The sequence below is a fragment of the Sturnira hondurensis genome, unplaced genomic scaffold (genome assembly GCF_014824575.4).
Source record: "Sturnira hondurensis isolate 20B ecotype Veracruz unplaced genomic scaffold, ASM1482457v3 Scaffold0020237, whole genome shotgun sequence".
Lineage (NCBI taxonomy): Eukaryota > Metazoa > Chordata > Mammalia > Chiroptera > Phyllostomidae > Sturnira > Sturnira hondurensis.
The window spans coordinates 2164781-2184714 of record NW_028092868.1 but is presented as its reverse complement, the minus strand read 5'-3'; the positions used below and the strand labels follow the sequence as shown (position 1 = coordinate 2184714).

The window sequence follows — 19934 nt, the reverse complement described above, 5'->3', positions numbered from 1 at the left end:
ATAGGAAACTGATTTGTAATAGCTTCAAATTAGAAACAACCCAAATGTTTAGCAATAGGTGAAGTGGGTGAACAAATGTGGTATATCCGTGCTGTGGCACACTACTGAAAAGTACAAAGGAACTACGGGCATGTGCAACAACGTGGAAGAACCCCCAAACATTTACGCTGAGTGAAAGAAGGCAGATGGTGTGGTTCCATTTATATAAAGTACAATATATGTAATTTATATATAATTATATATATGTGTACACGTATAATCTAGAAAATGCAAGCTGGTTTCTAGTGACAGAAAGCAGGTAAGTGGTTGCCTGGGGATGAGGAGAGGAGGGGGGCGGGAGAGACTACAAAGGGCACGGGGGAACTTTGGGGCTGATGGGTATGTTCATTCTTTTGAGTGCGGTGATGATTTCATGGGTATAAATTAAAGTCAAAGGTCATCAAATTGACCTTTGATTTATGTGAAGTGTACTATATGTTAGTAGAACCTCAGGAAAGCTGTTAAAAACAAAACAGAACAAAAACAGACCCCAGACAGAAAGCTCCTGAGAACCCTGAGACAGTGCAGTGTTGTGAAGGGTGGCCTGGGTGAGGGGGCATGTGGAGAAGAATGTCAGGCTGTCGGGTCTTACACACAGTCAAGGACTCTCTGAGCCCACACAGACCTTAGAGCGCATGGTGCCTGAGGTTTCTGCACGTTACAGCAGAATGTTCAGAGAGCTGAGAGCTTTGACTGAGTTGCCCAGCTCTTCAGTGGTAGATGCAGGGCTTGAGCCTGTCTCCTGCCTGCTAACCTGGCTCGTTTCATCCTCCACACCACAGTCTGGCAACTCAAGTGCTGTCTGCCTTAAGTGGCCAGGTTCTAGAAGGTAGTGCTGGTCAGACCACAGGTCTCGGGAGGGCAGAGGGGAGATGGGGTGGGATGGCCAGTCCTGGGTGGGTCTTGATCAGACGACCTGGGCTTCTTTTTTCTGGGCACAGGGTGGGCAGCAGTACTCTTGCTTCTTGTAATCTGCAGAGCAGGCGTGGCAAACCAGGCCTCCACACAGCCTGGGAGCAAAGGCGGAACGAGTGAAGAGCACAGAGGGGGTGGACAGTGGAGGGGACGTAGGGTTCGAGTATATTTGAGTCTGTCTGTTTCTCATTTCCCAGCAGAACAGCCTTGGGTCTGCCCCAGGAGGCCTCCCCTTTCCTAAAGGGTGTCTTGATGCCCCCTCCTCTAGGGTCCTCTTATTCCAAATGGCAAGTTCTCCCGATGGCCTACTTTCCTCTCTCCTGTTGCTTGTCCTGCCACTGTATTCCCAGAGGGAGGGGAGGGCAGCAGCTTCCTCTGTAGAGGAAATCTCTTCCCAGATGAGAAGCCCATTAATCAGTCTATTCTTGGAAGGGTTACTCGGTCCCATCTTCCAGATGCCATTCCTGTCTGACCTTTCTCCACTGCTCTCATTCATGTCTTTGCCAAGTGCTAGGTAATATGAGTGGCCAGCTTTAAGATGTCTTTGATAAATGCCCAGTTCCTGTGTCTCTCCTTTCCCCAGAGTGGGCAGGGGGCTGTGGGCTGGTGGAAACCGGGCTGTCCCAGAGGAAGGATTCTGCATCCTACCCATCCTACCTGCATGGGTACCGCCGAGAAAGCCGGCCAAAGACCTTGTTACAGCTCATACAGCATCCAGGGGCCACAGAAGAGAGGTGCTGAACCTTCTGCCACAGGTTATCCTTCTCTCTGATGGGCAGATGGAGGGGGTGGAGAGAGAGAGAGAGAAGGAGAGAACACAGATAGGAAAAGATAGAGTTGGGAATGGCACAGATGGAGAGACAGAAATGAACAGCAAGAGAGGGTGTTTCACAAAGATGAAGCATAAGGGAGAGAGAGTGATAGAGGGAGTCTCCCAGGGACAAAAAGACAGACAGACACAAACAGTGGGGCAGAGCAACAGAGACACCAAAATGGGGAGGGAGACACAGAGAGACAGCGAGACAGTCCCCCAGAGAGAAAGGAAGTTAGGGAGTGGGCGAGGGAGACAGACAGACACAGAGAAGTGGAGAGAGAAAAGCAGTGGGAGAAAGACAGAGGGAGAAGGACGCAGAGACAGACAGGGACAGACAGAGAGGGAGAGACAAGTGCAGAGAAAGATGAAAAGGCAGAGAAAGAGACAGTGATGGTGAAAGAGAAAGAAAAATAGAGTCAGAGAGAAAGACTCGCACACAAGAGATCAGGGAAACGCCAGCCTTTCCGGGAAGACTGGATGGATGCTGGCAGGTCCCTCTTGCCCAACATAACCTTAACCGGCAATTTAAGAACCTGTTCACAGCCCACCTCCCCTAAGGAGCACTTCCTGTTGGTAGATGCCCCTGGGGCCTTCTTGCCCTGGACTCCCATCGCATAGAATGCCCATGATCTTCTATTGGGCACTCAGTACAATTGGCCCTGAAGTTCTGTGTGCTTATGCACCTCCAAAACTTATCTTCATGTTTTTTTTTGTAGAGAATGTGTTAGAAAGGTCGGTTGTTTTCAATTTTGATGGAAGTGATACATGCCCCTTATGTGAAATTGAACAGTACAGAAGGTTTTATATCAAAAGGTAATAGACACTTTCCCATTCACAGTGGCAAACCACTTCTTACATCTTTTAGCTTTGTCTCCTGTTAGTGCTTCCATATTTAAGTAACATGCTCATACCTCTCCTTTTTGATTTATCAAGAGAACATCTTCTATAGAGCATCTTACCTTGATGTCAGAGGATTTAGCTTATTTATAGTCATTTCCATTAAGTCCTTCTCCTTCCTCCCAATGTAGTTATATCCCTATTTCTGGTTCCTTTATTCCTTTTACAGAATATTCTCATACACGTGTTTCTCACTCATTCTATTAACTATAGGTAGTGTCTTCTGTCTTTCTGTAACACAATGATGCCAGCATCCCCTTTTTGTTTCCTACCGCCCAGCTTGTCATCTACTCTTATACCACCTAATAGGGTAGCCACTAACCCCCTAGACTATGTAAATTTATATGTAACTTAATTAAAGTTAAATAAAATGAAAACTTCAGTTACTCAGTCACCCCAATCCCATTTGAAGTACTTAATCACTCTATGTGACTAGTAGCTACCATTTTGGACAAGACAAATATAGAACATTTCCATCTTCACAGAAAGTTCTGTTGGGTTCTGTTCTATACTTAATATTGTTTAGGTGGTAATGCTTATGTTTGTTGTGTAATTATAATAATTTTCTCTGCTTTGCCTTTAAGTTGAAGCTAACATAGAAAAAAATCAGTGACTAGTATTTACATTATTAGACAATACGTAAACATATTGCTTCAAGCAGAGCTGTGCTGTATAAGATTTCCCTTCTTAGAAATTTTTTGTTTTTCCAGGACTTTCTAATTGCCTTACTTTTACAATGTATTATTTTGTCTTACTGGGGTGACATTGGTCAATACAATTATATAGCTTTCAAGTGTACAAGTTCATGATACATCATCTATATACTGCATTGTGTGTCTTGCCTTTCTGCATTGTGTGAAATTGCCTTTCTTTGTTCCTTGCACAACTTGTTTTTAACATAGCCTAATTACTTCCCCCTGCCCCAATTCTCCATCACATCAGGTATTTTATGGGCTCCCAGTACTTCTGCCACAGCCTGGACTCACTGCTTCCCGGCCTTGCTGCTCACTTTCACCCTGGGAATTACCTTCCGTTCTCTCCTGGGCTAGAGCCACTGTCTCCTGAATTCCACATGTTCTCCTTTCTCGGCTTACTTCCTTGTTTTTCTGGGACACATCCTTAATTAGCTTCTTAAGAATGCTATGTGGGAGGTGAATTTTCTGTGATCTGTCTGAAAAGTGTCTCTTCATCACCTTCCCTACCTGCTTTGTAGTTTGGTTGAGCATAGCACTCTAGGGCAAAACTCAGCTTTTAGAAGTTGAAAGTATCACACCATTGATTCTTAGCAGTTGTCATGTTCTGCTTCTTTGATAAGTGACCTGTCTTTTAAGATAGTCTTCTTACCTTCGTTCTACAGAAATTTCACAATCAGGCATCTAGATGTGGGTCCCCCCTTTCATTTATTCTGCCGGTCACTCAGTAAAATCTTTAAATCAAATGTTTCCATTAGGGTGGGAAAGTCTCTCACTTGTTATCTGTTTCATTCCCTCTCTCCCTTTCCCTCTCCCTCTCTCGGAATTCCTGTCAAAGAACTTCCCGAACTCCTGGATTGATTCTTTAGGTCTCTAATTATTTCATTCACAGGTTCCGTCTCTCTGTGCTTTTTATTCTCCTTTCTGAGAGACTGCCTCATCTTTCTCATCTGATCCTAGTGAATTTTTAAAAATATTTCAGTGACATTTTAATTTCCAGGAATGTTTCTTATCTTTTGGTGGGCTTGCTTCCATAGCATGTTCTTTAATGGAAGATGGATCTTTCTTTGTTTGTCTTCTTTTTACATTCTAGACTGTCCTCCAATGCCTACAGAAACTTGGCTGCCATTTCATGTAGGAGGAGGCAATAAAGTTGCCGGAGGTCCAGGTACTTTATTGGACAGTGGTCATTGACTTGTGGCTTCCCTCTAGGAGGGACTGGGCTGGTAGCTATCCATCACAACAGGCTCTCAGATGCCCGAACACATTGCTCTCCATTATTCTCCAGATAAGGACATTTGAATGATTGGCTTGGGAGATAAGCCCCTCAACTGTTGAACATCCTGCAGTTGGGGAGGCAGGCAGGAAGCAGGGGGCCCACACTGCTCTTTCTAGTGGCTCTATCAGTTAATCTTCCTGAGTTCTGCCCCTCATCTCACTTGTGCCATATGTGTTCCTGGTGTCTCTGGGCTCTAAAGTTCTAACTTGGGCTAAATCCAGTTTCCACTTCTCCATCCATTTCCTGGCCTCTGGAATTTAGCTGAAATCTCTTGTCTATGGTTGGCTCCTTCACCTTTCTCTCTGTTGTAAGTTTTATTCTTTTATAATCATTCTAGTGAGATCTGAGGATGGAGAATAGATGCTGTGTGGTCAGTCTAGCATCCTGATGCAGAGGTCAACCTCCACGGCTTTTTTTTTCACTTTTTGCTTAGGGCCATATCTTCCAAAATGCTTTTGCAAGGGGCATTATATTATGCAGTCTGGGACCTTCAGATGAATTTCTTCAGCGCTAGGAAAAACGTCTGTTTCTCTGTTCATGAACTGGTATATTTCCTTTGAATAGACAGTGAATTTCGGGCAACTTGCTGTGTTTCCCTTTTTGATTCTGCTACCAAGTTTTAACCTAACCCTAATCCTAACACTTTGGGAGCATGTATTTTTTTGTCTACCATGAAATCTTCCACTTTTCTTTAATAATCATATATCTATATCTCTATAGCTATCTTTTATTGTTAGCTACCTTAAATTTTTGTGTGAGATACATAGCTAATTTTTTGTATCTCCCTTTCTCCAATTTGACAGTTCCTGGGAGATCAACCCTAAGCATTTTGTTTGTTCTTTTCAGGTTGATCTCTCCCTTTCCTCACCTTTACTGTCACTTGGGTTTTGTGTTTAGAGGATTTAGTCCTAGATAATCCTGCAGCAGCCTTCCAGTTCTAACGGAACCTGAGTGCCATGGTCTCTTACCTCCTGAACTGGGAAAAGGATAATGAATCTGGATTATCTCCCCACTAAACTGAAGAGCAGAAACCAGGCTTTACATATTTCCCCCATCCCCCAGTGAGCTTGGAATTGATCCTCAGCCCCTGGAACCTAGGATAGCTGACCCAGGAGGGGCCTGCAGGCCCAGTGATCTGAGGAAGTCCATCCAGTAGACAGGCTGGTGTAGGACATGCACTTACCTCTTGGTTACCCTGACCTTTCTCTAGTTCCTTCTAAGTCCATGGGCTCCTTTCCCTTCTCCTAGCTTTAGTAGGTGTGTATGTACATGGGGGTTGGTTTGGGTGGTGGGCATGCATTAGAGTCAGAGGACTCTATGTAATTTTTGTGTTGTGTATCCTTGGTGGCCAAGTCAGCCTCTCTGACCCTCAGTTTCTAAACTGGGAATAAGAGCAAGCTAAAAGAAAAAAAAATGGGAAATGAGTCAGTATATATAAAGGTTCAGAATCCTGCTTGATAGTTGCTAGCAGAGCAGAATTTTCATTCCCCAGCCTCTACTTCTCATACCATTTCCCCTTCTGCACCCTGGTCACTGGCCCCCCACTTACTGAATCAGTTCCAACACCCGCCTCTTCATGGCATGGACCAGGTCCCGCTGCCCTCGGAGCTCCTCCTCGTACATGGCGCTCCTCCTTTCAGCCTCCTGTTGCTTCTGCTCCACCTCTGCCTGCAGCCGGGCTCTCTCTTCCTGGCACCTGTGCACAATAGGCAGACTCAGTTTTCAGGAAAAAAGCTCAGCTTTTGACTGAGCTAGGCTGGGCCTCTGCCTGATGGGGAGCCCCTGGGGGGCTGGGTGTCCCCTGCAGTTGAAGCCCATACCCACCACACACATACACCACACCCCCCCACTACATCATACATACACACACTATACTACACATGCACCCCCCACACTACATATACATACCCCCTCACACTATACACATATACCCCCACACTGTACATACACACACCACATATACATACCCCCCACACTATGTATACATACACACATACACACACCCTACACTATATACACATCCACGCTATACAAACACATAAGATCACACATACCACATATACATATACATACCCCACACTATACACACACACAATACAGTACACACTCCATACCACACACACACACACCACATCGCACACACATTACACACACACACACACACCATACATAGACACACATATCACATTACACATATACATACACACTCTGCACCAAATACACTTAAAACATAGTACATACACATCTGTAGAACATCACACACACCACAGGCCACACACACACCACACCACACTGAACACACTCACAAAACATACCACGCAGATCACACACTATATACCACACATGCAGAACACACAACACACACTATATACCACACACCACATACAAGTATAGCACACAACACACACTCACACCCCACCATGTGCACATTACACATTACACACACTCCCTACTGCACACTCTCTCAACACAACACATGCCACACTGAGCACTGTGATGACTGACCCTACAGGCCTACTCTTCACCAACCGTGCGGAGAAATGAAAACGGGGCCTAGTGTTATGTCTTCCTTTAGCGGAGATGAGCCAACATTTTCATTTGTTTTCCTTTTAGAACTATCTCCATTTCAAATGTAAACCTTTTGAAAGACATATTCACAACCATGGCGGCTCTCTGAGGGAAGGCGGGTATCTGGGGACCCAGGCTGGATGGGCTGTGTCTGGCTGAAAATAATCGTGGTGTTTGGGGAAGGGAAGAGAAGTGGTGTAGGATCTGGGGTAATTTTTGGCTGTAAAATATTTTGAAAAGTTAATGTTACATTGTCTTTTCAATTAAAAAAGGTAATATTAAGCATATGGCTGTCTTAAGTTTCTATTTCAGCTTTAGGCTTGGAAACTTTTCAGCTCTATTCTTGCTTCTCCTTTTTGTCTTTAGTGGCTTTCTAGAAGGTTCCAAGAAATCTACTGGACTGGAAATACAAAGGTCCCAGCCTCTTACTCCATCTCTCAGACCGGAGGGTGTTGCAATGGCCGTGCATGTCTCACGGCCTCGCACGTGTGCGCATGTGCGTGCCCACAGCCCTGGGCCAGTGTGTTTGGGGGGAAAGAGAAGCTTGCAAGAGGCTTGACAATTAATTGAATTATTAATTTTTTAAATGCTTCCATGTAGCCTGCTGCAGGGAAGAAAACTGGGTGGGTCATGACATCAAATCAACGACAGAAGGCCACTCGAATTCCAGAAAAGCCAATCCCGGCAGCCATAACAAAGAGTGTTTTTGTGCTCAGGCGTTGGATCCAGGCCATGTTTGGACTTCCAATGACCGCTCTAGTCTTCAGCTTCCTCCTTTCTTAGCTGCTGATTTCATTTTCCTAAGATAGTTTACTCACCCAGTGACCCCAGGGCCTGTGTTGTGGCCCATGCAGCCCTTAATGTGACAACCGTGGTTACTGTGTGTCTTTGAGGTGGGAGGGAATAACAGTAAGCACCTACTGTGTACCAGCAATAGAGCAATGCCTATGGCTCCTGGTGGAACTGACAGGGTGTTTGGGGCAGTGGTCAGAACAAATGGCAGACCAGGAAAATAATGTGAGTTAAGCACACAGCGGAGACAAAGGGGAGGCCGAGACAGAGACCTGAGAGGGTGCCTGGGGAGGCTTCTTACACAAGGTGACACTGAACCAGATCTAAAAGATGGGAAGTCAGCCAGGTACAACTAGAGAAGGGCATGTGCAAAGGTCTGCAAGTTGGAAAGAAGTTGGCTTGTTTGAGGAACTGAAAGAAGGCTGGTGAAGCTGGAATACCACGAACGGCAGGGGTAGCAGAGCCAGGGGATGAGGTGGGAAGTAGGCAGGGCCTGATCTGTCCCTCAGTGGCCCCAGGAGAACTGGACTTCAGTCTCAGTGCAATGGGGAGCCGCTGGAGCATTTAAAGCACAGGGTAACAGACACTCCTAGTTTAGGAGGGGACATGGAAGGAATCAAAGTCTAGAACAACTACTATGTACCAGGCATTAAGCTTAGTGCTTTAATAGCCTGTTTCATTTAGTTTTTGCAAATTTATGGGACTGGTATTATGATCACAATTTTATAGGAAAGAAAGAAAATAGAGCTTCAGAGAGGGAGGAGCACTCATCCAGGTTCACACAGTTCGGTAAGTGGAGGGAGCGGAGATCCAGAAGCTTGCCTGTTTAGCTCTAATCTTTGTGTCTCCCCACACTGGTATCCATGCCGAGCCTTGATCACCAGTGGTTTGTGGCACCAGTGCTGAATAAGCAGCTGGTGGGAGCAAGGGAATATCCTCATGAACCCCAGGCATGCCTCAAAGGAGCTCAGTTGAACTGGAAGAAAGAACTTTAGAGATCCAACCATCTCTTTTTGCAAATTGGGTCCCGGAGGCTAGAGAGGGAAGGCCAGTTTCCCAGCGACACACAGCCAGAAAGTCAGGAAGTGGGTGCTGTCAGTCCAATACCTAGTTCTGAGTATATTTTCAGAGGAACTATAGCCCAGGGGATGCAGCAAAAAGGGGCCAATGTGAGTATGGAAGGAAAGTGGGGTAGAGGAGGTACAGATCTCTCCTGGGGGTTACACAGGAAGGCCAGTAAGGGAGGGGGCAGGAAAGGGGAAGGGATGGGAGGGGAAGGTGGGAGCCCTTGGAGCAGAAACAGTGCCCTGGGTGCCTCAGCATCCCCAAATTGTGCCCTGCATATGGCTTGGTGCACAAGAGGAACTCAGAAGATGCTTGCTGACTGAATGCTAGTAGGAGCCAGAAAGCACTGCCTGTCCCTCCAGCTCCTGGCTCTCATGCCCATGGGTGCTGGTGGTTGCCAAGGTTACCTGATGAGCTGCTCCTGCAGTGCCTTCAGCTGCCTGTCCTGCTCCCTCTGCAGCTGCTCCTGGTGCTGAGCTTGCTCCTTGGTCTTCCGGAGCCTATGTCGGAGGCTCTGGGGATTGGAGGGGGAAGGAAGGGAAAAAGAAGATGAAGAGGGAAGGCAGAGACCCCAGACCAGGGAATGACTTGACAAACATCCCCAAGAGACCTCACGCCGTGTGAGACCACCCTTGAGAGGAAGGCAGGATATGGGACAGCGCTTCGAGGTGTGACGCCTGGCTCTGCCTGTGGGTGAGCCTAGAGATACCATGTCTTCCTTCACCAAGGGATGGAAGTTACAAAGCTCAAGAACCTGGAAGACTCTGGCTAGGGAACAGGCTGAAGGAAGGCTTCAAACAATCTTGGGTGACCTCCAGGAGACATGTCTACAGCTAGAGCAACTTGCTGAGATCTGCAACAGTAGAATTTACACATTGGCAAGAAACTTGCCCATAATGGAGGCTGCAAAACCGAGAACAAGCAACTGCCCTGAAGCACTGTTGGAAAGGTGTCCCAAATGCCTATGGGGACCAGGCAGGTCGTGTGGGGGTGACTTCTCTCTCGAGTCCCCCCTGGGTGCCAAGGACGAGAGTGAATAATGGCTGAGACATGCTGAGATCTGTTTGGTGAGGAAGAGTGGGCTGTGGCCAGTTTCTCTGGGGAGACAAAGGCCAACAGCAGCCAGTTTCTCTGAGGAGAAAAAGGCCCCCTGAGCGTCTTCCTCCATAGCCTTTTATTGGGTTGTAATACACAGGAATACAGGGTGGCAAGGATCAAACAGTAGATAACATTTCAAAGATATCTGAGGGCTTCAGAGTCTGAGTCAGTGTCTGCCAGGAAGAGAGTTGTAGAAACTTTGGGAGACAAACTCATTTCCTCTTGGACCCTTATCATATGAATGAAAGCACTCTTAGCAGAGCAGATTTCACAGGTTTATCAGCAAGTCTTTGTGATGCCAGATTTTTCCCCAAGACACACTGTCTAGCAAGACAAGGAGCTGCACCCCTCCACAACAGGTATTCAGGCTTAAGGGGATTAGAGCCTGAAGCACTTCTCCCAGAAAACATGGGGACTTGGGCTTTGTCAAAAGCCAGGGGGCGATAGTCCATTGCTCTTTGTTGCAGCCCCCAAGTCCTTCCATGAAGGCCTCCCAAGTAATCCAGTCTGGCTTAGGTTGCCCCCCGCTGTGAGGGGTCTTACCCATCATTGACTTCCAACCAAGCTTTGGGGGCAGGGAGAGGAACTGAGGCAGCATTTGCTACCAGAGACAAGCTTTGTCTCCTGTGGTTGGCATTCCAGAGGTCGTCCCTTGCCCTTAGCCACAAGGGGTACAGATACAATTCCTAAAACCAGGCAGAGCGGTCTACAACAAGGTAGTATTGATGAATAGAGTGGGCCTGGTGTGAAGCAATAGGTACAGGTGGGGACCTTGGTGAACTGATGAATGCATGGCTTTCAAAAGACATCCTCAACTAAATAATAGTCCTGCGAAGGCCAGTAAATACTGATCTGTGGGCTGGGACGGTCCCCAGGTGACCACTGAAGATGTCCAGCTGTGGCCCGCTTAGACTGAGGGGATAGACAGGCACACAGCTCAAGGCTCTCACCTTGACCACATCCTGCAAGGCCATGACTGCTTGCTCTTCTTCTGTCCTGGTCACACTGGTCCTTCCTGTTTGCTCCTGTGGCTTCTTGGTGGCAGAGCCTCCCTTTGTTCCCAGGCTCTGAAAGACGCTGGGCTCCCCCAGGATGCTAGGCACCTTGCACTCCTGTCTGTTCCTTGACAGTGTGTCTTCATTTGTCCCTCTGGAGCCGGAGACCGGCAGCCTCTGGACATGACCCCACTCTGCTTCCCTTTCATGAGTCCCCTCTGTTGTTCTCTGAGCCCCTGCACTCAGCAGGACCCCTCTGCCCTCATGCTCTGTCTCTACCACCTCCTTCAGAACCTGCTTGGTCCCCTCCCCCTGACCCTGGATGCTGAGTGTTGAGTTTCCCAGGCAGCTGCTCGCCCTTGGGGCTCCCATCTCCTGGTCTTGCTGCGGCTCCACCCCCTCCAGTTCCCACATGCTGTGGGGGACCCTGAGGCTTCTGGGATCTTTCTTCACTTCCAAAAAGGGGGGAAGAGGCCCGTTTTGCTGGGATGTGAGGTGTCCAGCCAACTGGTCTGCTGGTGCGTCTTGCAGATCACTGGCTTGGCTGGTATGTGGCTCCTCTGGTAGGACTCCTCTGGGGCTTCCATTCACAGCTGAGGTCTGCAGAGAAACCCCCAAAGCCACTGTCATCCCTCTCAGCCCCAATTTACCAAGCTGGTGCATGGGAAAGGCCATGGCCCTAGTGCAACAGGCTTGCTAACTATATGAATTCCCAAGCCCTCCCATCAGAAATGCTGATCCAGCAGATCTGGGGAGGGCCCAGGAATCTGAATGTTAACACCAGGTGGTCTGACCTGAGGCCCCAGCTCTGATCTGATCAGAGCAGTGGTGCTTCTCGATGGCCCTTCCTCCCTCACCGCTAGCCCATGCTCTTCTCCCTCCTTCATTTCTATCTTCTGCGTGGATCTGGTTTCCCCTGAGTTCCTCCCACCCCTCTCTGATCCTTCCCTGTGAACTTGACTTCTTTGCTTTTTCTTGTCTGAATAACACCCGTTTTGTAAGACTGTGATGAAAGCTTAGATGACCGACAACCTGCTAGGAGTCACCTCTGCCAGGAAGCTTTCTCTGGGCCCATGTGCCCCGGTGCATGTTGGCATTGCTACGCCTCACAAGTCATGCTGCAATGTGCTCCTTTAGGTTCTGTCCCCTTGAACAGACCTGAACTCCTTCAGGCTGGAGACTGAGTCCTCACAGTATCTGTACCTAGTGCCTGGAAGGGGGGGCACAGCGAGGTCGTGGAATGATGGTGACTACCAGCTACCACCTACTGAGCACATGGCAGCCTTGCTCTGTCTCGATGCATCCCCACAATCTCCCTGCCAGGCATGACAAATAATTTAAGGAGGACCATGGTTAGTAGGGGTGGGCCTTGGATTTGAACCAGGGGAGCTGGCTCTTCAGTCGCTCCCTGAACTGAACTGAGACCTTTGCATATTGTCCAGAAGAGGTTATTCCTTTGGTCTGTTTCCTACCAGCTTCCAGTCTCCTTCTCCAGCTCCTCCTCCTCCCATGGGCCCCACTGGCTCCTGCAGGTGGTGTTGGTGGCCCCTTTCTCTCCCCGATACCCCCACCATCTTAGGAAAATGGCCTTTGCTTCTGTGGGCCCTCAGTTCCCAGGTCTACACATTGGCCTCTCTCTGTGTCTGTCCACTTGGTACAGGACTTAGTTACTGTTCAACCTGGGGGTCCCTGCAGAGATGGAGAAGAGGCAACTGAGAGTGAAGGTCAGGTAGGGAAACCTCCTTTGGGAAATCTCTGTTTTTTCTGGGTCTTCTTCCCTGGGTCTGGCTGGAACTGGAGCAGCAGGACCTGAAAGTAAAAGGGCAGGGGGACCCTGGGCCTCTCTCCAGATGTGGTCTTGGCTCTTGGATGCAGGATATCCCATCTTTCCAACCACCCATTCATTCCCCATGCTTACTTATCACCTTTCCTCCCTCCCACCTCACACATGCACCCTCCCTCCATTCATCCCTGCATCCCACCTTCCACGTATCCACCAATCCCTTAGCATCCCACCCTCCAACCATCCTTCTAACTCTGCTCCAGCCACTCAACAACCCTTTAGAGTGAGTGTGTATGCAATGCAGCCTCATGGGACATCATGAGCTGATGCTGGGAACACAGAAGGCTAGGGAGGTGGAGATTCAGGGGCTCAGGGAGCATGATGGGAGGGAGAAATGGATGGTACAAGAGGCTGAGGGCTTGGGGCTAGCCTGGGATGGGCAGCAGCACTGGCAGCAGGTACGAAAAGAGGCCTCCCTTCATGCATACACACTCACTCTGAGAACATGGGCCAAGCCCCGTCCAGGTCTGGCCGCTGCAGGTCCAAGTCGAAGGCCACCCCGTTGAGAGTATAGAGGGAGTCCAGGATGTCCTCCTGGAGTTCAGGGCATACCAGAGGGCTGCGGGGGCCATACCATTCCCTGTGTTCACAGTGACCAACACCCTTGGTCTTTGGCCCTGGTGCGGTTGCCACCCCTGACCTCAGAGACTGCACCCCTCTGCTGCACTGCATCATGGGGCAACTCCTCTAGCTGGGCCGTGGCCCCTGGAGAGCAGGAGGCCTACAGATCACAATGATACCAGGACTGGGGCTCTAACCCCCCCCCCCCCCGCCTTCTTCCTTGCCTCCCCCTCGTCTCTCTCATTTCAGCCATCCTTGATGTTAAACCACCCTTTTCAGAGCAGAGCAGGACCTTTCACTCGGGAGGGACAGTGGGCTCGGAGGGTAGGAGCAGGAGCACGTCCGGCAGCCCCACCTGGTGAGCTGTGGGCTCAGGAGGCAGAGCTGCAGCCACTCGGCCAGCTGTCCGTGGGTGAGGCAGAAGCGGATGAAGGCGCGGCCTTTCCCCAGGGGCGTCTTCAACTGCAGAGCGCACAGGGGGCAACATGGGGGTGGTGTGAGGATGAGGGGAGCTCAGCCAGCCCAGAGAGGGGATGGGTGGTTGATGAGGAAGGTGTTACGGGACTGAGGCTACGGGAAGGAAAGGGGTGGCTGGAGGGGTGCTGAGGACAGCGCTCCTGAGAGCCGAGGGCCAGGCGAGGGCACCTACAGTCGATATAACTGGGACGGGCCTTGGGCTGGCCTGTGTCCCCTGGCCCCTGAGTGATCCCCGTCAAGGGCCTGGTGGCAGGACCCTCTCATGCTGGAGCCAGCCCACCTGCCCTTGGCACTCGATACCTTGTCCTGTGCGTGGACAAAGCGGACTGGCTCCGTGTTCCCCCGTTGCCGCCATAGGGCAGTGCAGACAAAGTCCCAGTAATCCTTCCGAGGCCTCAGGAAGCTCTTCTGCTGTTTCTGGTCAAACTGGGAGCAAGCCGAGGGAAAGGAACCATGGACACGCTCCCTCCTAGAACACGCCCTACACACCAGCATGAGGAGCGGGCACGTGGTAGAGGGGACAGGGCTCGTGATACCAGGACTGGGGCTCTACCCCCCCCCCCCCCCGCCTTCTTCCTTGCCTCCCCCTCGTCTCTCTCATTTCAGCCATCCTTGATGTTAAACCACCCTTTTCAGAGCAGAGCAGGACCTTTCACTCGGGAGGGACAGTGGGCTCGGAGGGTAGGAGCAGGAGCACGTCCGGCAGCCCCACCTGGTGAGCTGTGGGCTCAGGAGGCAGAGCTGCAGCCACTCGGCCAGCTGTCCGTGGGTGAGGCAGAAGCGGATGAAGGCGCGGCCTTTCCCCAGGGGCGTCTTCAACTGCAGAGCACACAGGGGGCAACGTGGGGGTGGTGTGAGGATGAGGGGAGCTCAGCCAGCCCAGAGAGGGGATGGGTGGTTGATGAGGAAGGTGTTACGGGACTGAGGCTACGGGAAGGAAAGGGGTGGCTGGAGGGGTGCTGAGGACAGCGCTCCTGAGAGCCGAGGGCCAGGCGAGGGCACCTACAGTCGATATAACTGGGACGGGCCTTGGGCTGGCCTGTGTCCCCTGGCCCCTGAGTGATCCCCGTCAAGGGCCTGGTGGCAGGACCCTCTCATGCTGGAGCCAGCCCACCTGCCCTTGGCACTCGATACCTTGTCCTGTGCGTGGACAAAGCGGACTGGCTCCGTGTTCCCCCGTTGCCGCCATAGGGCAGTGCAGACAAAGTCCCAGTAATCCTTCCGAGGCCTCAGGAAGCTCTTCTGCTGCTTCTGGTCAAACTGGGAGCAAGCCGAGGGAAAGGAACCATGGACACGCTCCCTCCTAGAACACGCCCTACACACCAGCATGAGGAGCGGGCACGTGGTAGAGGGGACAGGGCTCGTGATACCAGGACTGGGGCTCTAACCCCCCCCCCCCCCGCCTTCTTCCTTGCCTCCCCCTCGTCTCTCTCATTTCAGCCATCCTTGATGTTAAACCACCCTTTTCAGAGCAGAGCAGGACCTTTCACTCGGGAGGGACAGTGGGCTCGGAGGGTAGGAGCAGGAGCACGTCCGGCAGCCCCACCTGGTGAGCTGTGGGCTCAGGAGGCAGAGCTGCAGCCACTCGGCCAGCTGTCCGTGGGTGAGGCAGAAGCGGATGAAGGCGCGGCCTTTCCCCAGGGGCGTCTTCAACTGCAGAGCGCACAGGGGGCAACATGGGGGTGGTGTGAGGATGAGGGGAGCTCAGCCAGCCCAGAGAGGGGATGGGTGGTTGATGAGGAAGGTGTTACGGGACTGAGGCTACGGGAAGGAAAGGGGTGGCTGGAGGGGTGCTGAGGACAGCGCTCCTGAGAGCCGAGGGCCAGGCGAGGGCACCTACAGTCGATATAACTGGGACGGGCCTTGGGCTGGCCTGTGTCCCCTGGCCCCTGAGTGATCCCCGTCAAGGGCCTGGTGGCAGGACCCTCTCATGCTGGAGCCAGCCCACCTGCCCTTGGCACTCGATACCTTGTCCTGTGCGTGGACAAAGCGGACTGGCTCCGTGTTCCCCCGTTGCCGCCATAGGGCAGTGCAGACAAAGTCCCAGTAATCCTTCCGAGGCCTCAGGAAGCTCTTCTGCTGCTTCTGGTCAAACTGGGAGCAAGCCGAGGGAAAGGAACCATGGACACGCTCCCTCCTAGAACACGCCCTACACACCAGCATGAAGAGCGGGCACGTGGTAGAGGGGACAGGGCTCGTACAGACGGACCCAGCTTCAGGTCCTGGCTCTGCCCTTACTGGCTGTGTGACCAGGAGTGAGCTGCTGGACTTTTCTGCATGTTCAGTGTTCTCATTCATTCCAGAAGTACTTATTGAGCACTTACTATGTGCCAGACCTGTCCTAAGTTCAGGGGATACAGCAATGAACAAGCTGACCTCGTGGGCTTACGTCTTGGAAGGGGAGACAGACAACGAACACACTGAATAAGTAAAAATACATGCTATGTCAGAGAGTGCTGACTGCTAAGGAGAAATACATACAGCAGAGAAACGGAATAGAAATTGTGTGTGTGTGCACATGTGTATGTGGTGTGTATGTGTGATGTGCTTGACATATGTACCTGTTAAAATTTAGATTAGGGTGGCTAGAGAAAGCCTTACTGAACAGGTACTATTCACATTGAAAACTGAAGGAAATGAGAAAGTGTGCCATCTACATTTCAGGGGGAAGAGCATTCTAGACAGAGGGAATAGCAAGTGCAAAGGCCCCGAGGTGGGTGTGTTCCTGGCGTGCTTTAGAGGATCAAGAAGGCTGGTGTGACTAGAGCACAGACTGGCAGGAGGCTCACACAGGCACCCCACACACCCATACCACACACACATGCACCCCCATAGCCCCCTACCACACACACACACAGGCACACTCCCACCACACACACACGCATGCACAGAGAAGTAGGAAGGAAGGAAGTGCATGTATGTGTGGGGGATGGGCAGGTCATAAATCACTTCAGGGCATTAGAGTGAGAACTGAATAAGGGGGGCCATGCAAAGGCTTAGTCTGGCACATAGTACGTGCTCAGTAAAAGCTAGTGATAGTGATGACTGGGGCTCTAACCAGTGGCAAGGAGGGCCAGCCCTAGGACATCTGTGCTTCTGCAACTGAAGCCTCTGGAGCAGGGGGCTGCCCCCAGCCCCTCCCCACCCTGCCCCAGCCCTGCTCACCGCACCTTCCAGGCTGCAACAACAGCCTCATGAGTGAGGTTAGATGTCAGGGAGGGCTTGCTGACTGAGAGGGATGAAGTGGTGCTCAGCAGCAATGGAAGGGTTGTGGCTCTTCCCTAAGGATCTGGGAGAGCCCTCCTGGATATCTGGGCCTGCAGAGAAGGGAGAGGAGGGGTGGGGGGCGGGGGGAGGAGGCAGAGCCCCACCTGCAGCAGCTGCTCCAGGCAGCCGCAGAGTCTGTGCAGCTCAGCGCTGGCGTCTGTCACCCGATGCCCACCCCCGTAGCCCTGGAGGATGGCAGAGACAGCAGCTGTGAGGAAGATGATGGACATTAAACACCAGGGAGTGAGGTCTCTGTGGGAGACGCTCCCAAGACCCCTCACTTCTCCCCCAGTTCACTCCCAGAAAATCTCTCAGGACACACTCACCTTTCAGGTCCCCGGTGACCTTGAGGGCAGCCCCCTCTTCTGCCATGCGTATTTGAAGATATGGTTCCTTGTGGCTACGAAAGTTCTGTCCAGAAAGGAGCCCCTGAGGTCAGCTGTCCAGTCCCCTCCTTACACAAAGGAAGACCCAGGGCCTAGAGCAGAAACGCAGTGTCTCCAGGGTCACAGTGAGTTCACTGGCAGGATACAACCTCGGCCCTTGTGGACCAGTGTGGGAAGATGAGGATGTGGCCCCCACTTGCGGAGCAGCTCCTGGGTGCCTGACACCTTTGTCTCATTCAGTCCCCACAATTACCCCAGGAGGTCGGCAACGCCATTTTCTGCAAGGCAGAACCGGGGGCTCAGAGAGGGTAAGTCTCTTACCCAAGGTCACAAAGCTCCCAGCTGTGAAACTAGAATTTGAACTCAGGTCCGTGTGCTCACAAGGGCCCGTGCTGTCAGCGCTGGCCTGATGTGAGCGGCCCTGTCCATGCTAGTGTGCAGGCTGGGAGGAGGGGAAGCCGCCCCACTTCCCCATGGGAAGCTTCCCTGGAGCAGTCACCACCCTCCAGACACATTCTCATCCTTTCCTGGTTCCCAGCTGAGTGGAAAGTGTGCCTTCTTTGAGGGGAGGGAGGCAGAAGCAAGGCACAGCCCTGGGGCCGGGACTGGGGTGTGGGGAGCAGGACACCTGGTTTCAACCCTACTGCTCTCTCCCAGGTGAATCTTAGCCTGTCCCAGCCACCCGTGGGCCCTGGGGTTCAGATAGGAATGTGGTGGCTCCTGAGGGCCAGTGGGCTTATTCTGAGAGGCTGGAGTAAAGACTGGGCCTGGGGTTGGAAACCCTGCCGCTGCCTCCCAGGCTGTGGTTGCCAGAATTTGGGGGTGGATGGGAGTGAAGAAGTGCTGGGCACAGTGGAGGGCATAGGAACTGGGAAACAAGAGTAAGGAGGGGAGTGGGTGGCAGGTGGCCTTCAGGAAACACTGAGCTGGGAGTAAGGGACCCAGGTCTCCATCCTGGTCCTGTAAGTCACCTGGTGACCCTGGGCACATAACTCACATTTCTTGGGCTTCAGTTTGCCTACATACAGACCAAGGGTTTGGGCGTAGGGTTTCTGACGTCCCTCCCAGCCCACACCGTTTATGAAACCAGGAACACGGATATGCATCTTGTCCTGTCTCTTGTATCCATCAAAACTCCTCAGCTCCTTGCTCCTGGCGTTGTTCCCCCTTTCCAGCCTCCCCCAGACCCAGGAGTCTCTACTCACCTGGAAAGGCCTGGCAGGTTGAGGCATGGAGAGCCAGCAGGGCAGCCTGAGCCTGCCACTCGTGACTGTCGCTCCTGAACAGCCTTCGCAGTTTGCTGCCTGGTAGGTGACTCAGGCCCGGCCCAGCACCCTGGAGGGGAAACCCTGCTCAGAGTGGGAGGAACAGAAGACTGTGCGGGAGCAGCAGCAGAGGCAGGGTCCAGGGCAGCAGGGTAGAATGACTGGGATGGGGATGATGAGTAGGTCAAACAAGGCTTCATCCAGGGGCGAGTTTCCTTCCCTTTTCCTGACGGCCACTTGCTCTGGTCTTTCTTCCTTACCACCACCAGGTGGCACAAAGAGGCTGGGATGCTGCCCCATCCCATACTCTGCCAGCTTTTACTGACCCTTGGTTGGAGTGTGGTGCAGGCGGGGAGGGGTGGACAAGACCCCCATCACATGACTCTCTCCTCCTTCCTACCTCAGTTTTCTGAGGGGGTCCCCATGAGTGCTGGTCACCAGAGCCGTCCTGGTACTCACCTCTAAAAAGGAGGGAAGGGACTGCTGGTGAGATGCTGTATCCAGGAATGGGCCAGGTGCGTCCCCCAGGTGAGCTGTGGCCCTTCCACCCTGGATGTGCTCTGCTTCCCTGAGGCTGAGATCTTTCCACGTCGTTTTTCTAGGCAGGGGTGACCCACGGGCCAGTGGTGGGGGCAGAGAACACAGGAGGAGCAGGCACCTGGGAGGGCCACTGTTTCACATCCCCCAGGAAGCGCACGCGAACGCTGGTGCGCGCCGGGCTCTGCTCTCCCGCGCCACTCCCGGCCGGTCTCTTCCTCTCTTGGACTTGGTATCCCTGGTGCAGGGACTAGGTTACCCCTCACTGTCCCCCGCGTTCCTGTTTCCCTCTCTCTCTCTCTCTCTCTCTCTGTCTCCTTAACCTCTTCCTGCCTCGTCTTTCGCTCCTTGGGTCTCTTTCTCGCCACCCTTGTCCCGTACTCAGCGCGTCCCCCGTCTTGTACTCAGCGGGTCCTCCACCCCAGTCCCCGGGACCCCACCGCG

The 19934-nt window shown here is 51.9% G+C and overlaps 1 protein-coding gene across 1 annotated transcript; it reads right to left on the bottom strand.

Moving 5' to 3' along the window:
• RUFY4 (RUN and FYVE domain containing 4) lies at positions 1–19891 on the bottom strand. Its single transcript, XM_037029325.1, has 12 exons — positions 18894–19891; positions 17629–17780; positions 17407–17510; positions 16004–16129; positions 15582–15688; positions 13434–13577; positions 12894–12963; positions 11110–11754; positions 9469–9575; positions 6186–6332; positions 1612–1722; positions 1–1049 (listed from the first exon to the last, which is right to left on the bottom strand). Exons 2-12 carry the CDS (start codon positions 17672–17674, stop codon positions 947–949), a joined length of 1710 nt encoding a protein of 569 aa, XP_036885220.1. The 5' UTR covers positions 17675–17780; positions 18894–19891; the 3' UTR covers positions 1–946.
• Positions 19892–19934: the final 43 nt, after the last annotated feature.

Excerpts from the sequence above, each read along its gene's own strand:
- RUFY4 (XM_037029325.1), bottom strand. The coding sequence starts at position 17,674 with ATGGCAGAAGAGGGGGCTGCCCTCAAGGTCACCGGGGACCTGAAAG. Across the intron at positions 15,689-16,003 it reads TTGTCCACGCACAGGACAAG|TTGAAGACGCCCCTGGGGAA; the intron begins GTATCGAGTGCC and ends TGCGCTCTGCAG. Across the intron at positions 12,964-13,433 it reads GCTTGGCCCATGTTCTCAGA|GTCCTGCTGCTCCAGTTCCA; the intron begins GTGAGTGTGTAT and ends TTTTACTTTCAG.